Genomic DNA, 4982 nt, shown 5'->3' with positions numbered 1-4982 from the left:
AGACGTGACACAGTGGGGGGATCTCCATTATATAAAAGCATTTTGAGAGCTAAAAATGTCTAGATCTCTCTCATCTTGCGGCGGACAGCTGTAGTTAATTATTCCTGTTGGAATTTTTGTGGGCAAGTTTCGTACCTGTAACACGGCCCATTTTCACTGGTATCAGATGTGGGCATTTACAGTCATTGCCAACGAAACATTGACTGGGACTGAAGTCGCTTAACATGAATGGGTAATTCGGTTGGGATCATTGGCATATGGGGAATGAGGGAGACCTCTCCTGCTGCTGGATCTGTAAGGAGAATAGCTTCAATGCCAGTATTTCGCAAAGTTTTAGTCTGTAAATGGGTAGGGTTACGAAGTTTCAGACGATTCAGAATACGTAGTAGTATTCCAATCGTAAGACAACAAGCCGTAAACACTTCTTTCCTGTTTTCTATTGAAGCTCACTACGAGGAAGAAAACTAAACATCACGTAGTTGTGTATACAATATTTGTTTAAAATATATGTGGGAGAAACAGTCTCGCTAATAGTTTAAATTCCCAGCTATCGAGTTGAACTTACTGCGAGAAATAAAACAAAACCAAATATTTTCACAACTCCGTATACCACAGCATTTTGTTTCTCACAGACTGTTTTAAGAGCAAACTGCACATTGCTGTTTAAAAAAGCATATAGCGTATGTCCATCTGAATGTTTTGTTAGAGTACGGGGTAAAATTTGCAGGAAATCGGTCAGGGAATTTACGAGGTTTCTCCTAAAAACATCTGCATGTTATACATATTTGTATATTATAAATATTTAAAGAATATATAACATGAGTTTGCCTGAATGTTTATTAGAGTTTCGTGTAAAAAGTAAGCAGGTCAAGAATTATTCGAGATTTTCGCTAACAGCCGTTCCTGTTATATATTATTTATGTATTTATATGCTATATATATTTGAAAAAATTGTGCTGTGTCTGTTTAAACGCTTATTAGAGTATCACATAAAAATATGAAACAAGTCGCTCAAGAACTTTTCGAAACATTTGCTAACAACATTTCGCCTTATGTATTATATGTTGTTGTGGTCTTCAGTACTGAGACTGGTTTGATGCAGCTTTCCATGCTACTCTGTCCTGTGAAAGGCTCTTCATCTCCGAGTACCTACTGCAACTTACACCCTTCTGAATCTGTTTCGTATAGTCATCTCTTGACCTCCCACTACGATTTTTATCCTCCACGCTGCCCGCCAATGCTAAATTGGTGATGCCTTGATGCCTCAGAACGTGTCCTGCCGACCGATCCCTTCCTCTAGTCAAGTTGTGCCACAAATTTCTCTTCTCCCCAGTTCTGTTCAGTACGTCCTTATTAGTTACGTCATCCATCGATCTAATCTTCAGCATTTTTCTATAGCACCAGATTTTGAAAACTTCTATTCTCTTCTTGTCTAAACTGTTTCACGTCCATACATGGGTACAAAAAATGGCTCTGAGCACTATGCGACTTAACTTCTGAGGTCATCAGTCGCCTAGAACTTAGAACTAATTAAACCTAACTAACCTAAGGACATCACACACATCCATGCCCGAGGCAGGATTCGAACCTGCGACCGTAGCGGTCGCCCGGCTCCAGACTGTAGCGCCTAGAACCGCACGGCCACTCCGGCCGGCATACATGGGTACACTCCATACAAATACTTTCACAAAAGACTTCCTGACTTTTAAATCCATACTCGATGTTAACAAATTTCTCTGCTTCAGGAACGCTGTCTTTGCCATCGCCAGTCTACATTTCATGTCCCCTCTACTTCGACCATCATCAGTTATTTTGCTCCTCAAACAGCGTAACTCATCTACTACTTTATGTGTCTCATTTCCTAATCTAATTCCTCAGCATCACCTGATTTAATTCGACTACATTCCATTATCCTTTTTTAATTTTGTTTGTGTTCATTTTATATCCTCCTTTCCAGACACTGTCCATTCCGTTCAACTGCTGTTCCACGTTCTTTGCTGTCTCTGACAGAATTACAGTGTCATCGGCAAACCTCAAGGTTTTTATTTCTTCTCCCTGGATTTTAATTACTACTCCATATTTTTCTTTTGTTATCTTTACTGCTTGCTCATTATACAGATTGAATAACATCAGCGATAGGTTACAACCTTGTCTCACTCCCTTCTGAAACACAACTTTCCTTTCGTGCCCCTCGACCCTTATAACTGCCATCTGGTTTCTGTACTAAATGTAAGTAGCCTTTCGCTCCCCTTATCTTACCCCTCCCACCTTCAGATTTTGAAAGAAAGTATTCCAGTCAACGTTGTCAAAAACTTTCTCTAAGTTTACGATTACTATAAATGTAGGTTTGCCTTTCCTTAACGTAAGGTAAGTCGTAGGGACAGTATTGCCTAGCGTGTTCCTACATTTCTAATGAATCCAAACACACCTTCCCCGAGGTCGGCTTCCACCAGTTTTTCCATTCGTCCGTAAAAAATTCGTTTTATTATTTTGCAACCGTGAGTTATTAACACTCTCTGTACCAGGCCTATTTTATGCACCCGTCCCTAGAAACCGGGCAATTTTACCAATATTAAAAAAATTACTGCATCAAATCTACTGTTTGGATTGTGGCAAATTTGGTACCATCTTGAAGCTGCACATTTCTACTTTAATTCTGAGTGAAAGAAACTACTTTACAATGCACAGCTTTAAGGTACAGTTATAGAAATCACTTAGATGTTTTAAGAATTTAGAAAAAGTCATACGAATAAGGGAATACAATTGTGATTTATTTTTAACCAAAATTGTGGCACTACATTACATGTTTCTGATAGTATACAGTATTACATATAAATTTCACACAGAATCATATTGTTTTTTAGTGTGGAAAATTTTAAAGCAAGGTTCCAGGCAGAGTGCAACGCCACACTGTTCACATTCGTATCGTGTCTCTTTGCGAGAAGCCTTGCCACTCTGTTTCTTGCTCCTGGAACTGCACACGTGACACACACGAGCAGCATACTTCTTAGTAGTTGCAGGTATGTGCTGCAAAAAATGTCTCTTTGTTAGCCGACCTACAGTTCCTTCATTTCTTGGAATGAATTCAAGTGTGTCGTCTTCAACAAGCTGAACTGCAAGCACTGTTATAAAGTCTGTTATTGTAATTTTCTTCCTGTGCACTGCATTGTACAGCCAAAATGCATTTGATACTCCCATAAGCAGCAAATGGAAATATAATTTTCGCCACCATTTCACAGTTCTGTGCTGGAACGGATTGTACTGCAGGCGTTGGTCTCCAATATCCACTCCAATTTTATTGAGGTTGTAATCAAGTACCTGAAGTGGTTTCAATACTACAGACCCATTTCTCTTAGTATGCGTACCAAATGTTGCTTGATGCCTTGTAGACAATGTATACACATCTCTCTTATCTTTCCACTTCATTGCCAATACATTATCTTTACGCCGAAAAGACATTTCGCCCTTTTTCAGCGTAGCAGATACTAAATCTTTAGGCAATCCTTTCCTGGATTTGTTCACAGTACCAACAGCTCCAGTGCCTTTCTCTGCCAGTTGCTGAAATAGCTCTGGACTGGAATAAAATCGATCTAAATACACAGTGTGGCCTTTGTTCAGCAAGCTGCTGTCAGACAACAATCGCAAAATAACCGCAGACGAAGAATTGTCAACAATATGCTTACCAGCATAAACTTCAAAATTTACAACATAGCCACTACTGGCTTCAGCAACAGCATATACTTTCAGTCCATACTTATGAGGCTTATTTTGCATGTAAACACGGAAACTCACACGACCTCGAAATGGGCAAATTCCTTCATCAATTGTCACTTTTTCTGAGGGACGATATGCCTGGATACATCGCTCCTTCAAATTATTATAATATGGCAAAACTTTGTAAAGTGGATGAAATCCATCTTCGCCTGGTTTTTTCTGATTTGAATTGTCAACAAGATGCAAGCATGACAGTATCTGAGTGAAACGCAAACGGCTCATGACATGGGGACAAAAGTTACAACTAAGAACAGGATTAGTGCTCCAATGGTCCGCAATTTTGGGCTTTTTCGAAACACACATGTGGAAAATAATACCCAAGAAACGCCTCATCTCACTTATAGTCACTGGCTTCCACGAACTCAAAACTGAATGGGGCTTCAGATTATTTCCTCTTCTTTTCTTCTGTATTGTCTGTGATGCATACAAATTTGTCTGTCTCTTGAGTTCATTTACGTCACTGTCAGTAAGGAACACTTTACTGCAATCCAGTACAGAACTCGACTCATCAATATCCACTAGTATCTGCCTGGGTGTCGTGTTGACAGGCAGAGGTCGGTAGGTGTCAACTGCAGTCCACTCACTGTCTTTCGGATACGGCACAGCTGCTGGATTTGAAGCAACACCTTCAACATCATTCTCGTCTTCATCTGAAGACAAACTGTCATCAATCTCGTCTTCTAAAAAGAATATCACATTATGTGTAACTACATACATCGTTTACACATGTTCAACAGATATGTGCGTACTGCACAATTACGTGGAAAATTCGGAAATACGTACCTTCAAACACACCATTGCATTCAGAATCGTCTGAATCACTCTCTACATTATCCAGAGTGTCGCTATGATTGATCAAATCCGCAATTTCTGCGTCTGATAAACCGCGCCGAAACATGATGACAAACAACTGAATGATATACAGACTGAGAACGCAAAGATAAGTTTTAACATGAATTACAGCGCTGCCGTGACATCTATGGACGCATTTTGTTAATAAACATCTGAAAAACGTATAGCGCTGGCCAAACCCGTAGAAATAACGTTGCAGTGTTTTGAATGAAATTAAATGTAGCGGCCCGTAAATTTTACGGGCTTGGTGATTTTCGCGCGATCCCAGGCCCGTAAATTTTACGGGCTTGGCGCTTAGAGTGTTAAACTGATAGTTCGGTAATTTTCACACATGTCAGCACCTGCTTTCTTTGGAA

At 39.8% G+C, this 4982-nt stretch overlaps 1 protein-coding gene across 1 annotated transcript; it reads right to left on the bottom strand.

Annotated features, from left to right (window-relative positions):
- Window positions 1-2838: 2838 nt before the first annotated feature.
- On the bottom strand, window positions 2839-4491 carry LOC124775239 (piggyBac transposable element-derived protein 4-like). The gene has a single exon (XM_047250076.1). The coding sequence runs from the start codon at window positions 4489-4491 to the stop codon at window positions 2839-2841; it is 1653 nt and encodes a 550-aa protein (XP_047106032.1).
- Between the last annotated feature and the right edge of the window lie 491 nt (window positions 4492-4982).

The sequence above is a fragment of the Schistocerca piceifrons genome, chromosome 2, assembly GCF_021461385.2.
Source record: "Schistocerca piceifrons isolate TAMUIC-IGC-003096 chromosome 2, iqSchPice1.1, whole genome shotgun sequence".
Classification (NCBI taxonomy): Eukaryota; Metazoa; Arthropoda; class Insecta; order Orthoptera; family Acrididae; genus Schistocerca; species Schistocerca piceifrons.
Note: the sequence above shows the minus strand (reverse complement) of the source record. Positions and strands in the feature narration are given on the sequence as shown.

Excerpts from the sequence above, each read along its gene's own strand:
- LOC124775239 (XM_047250076.1), bottom strand. The coding sequence starts at position 4,491 with ATGTATGTAGTTACACATAATGTGATATTCTTTTTAGAAGACGAGATT.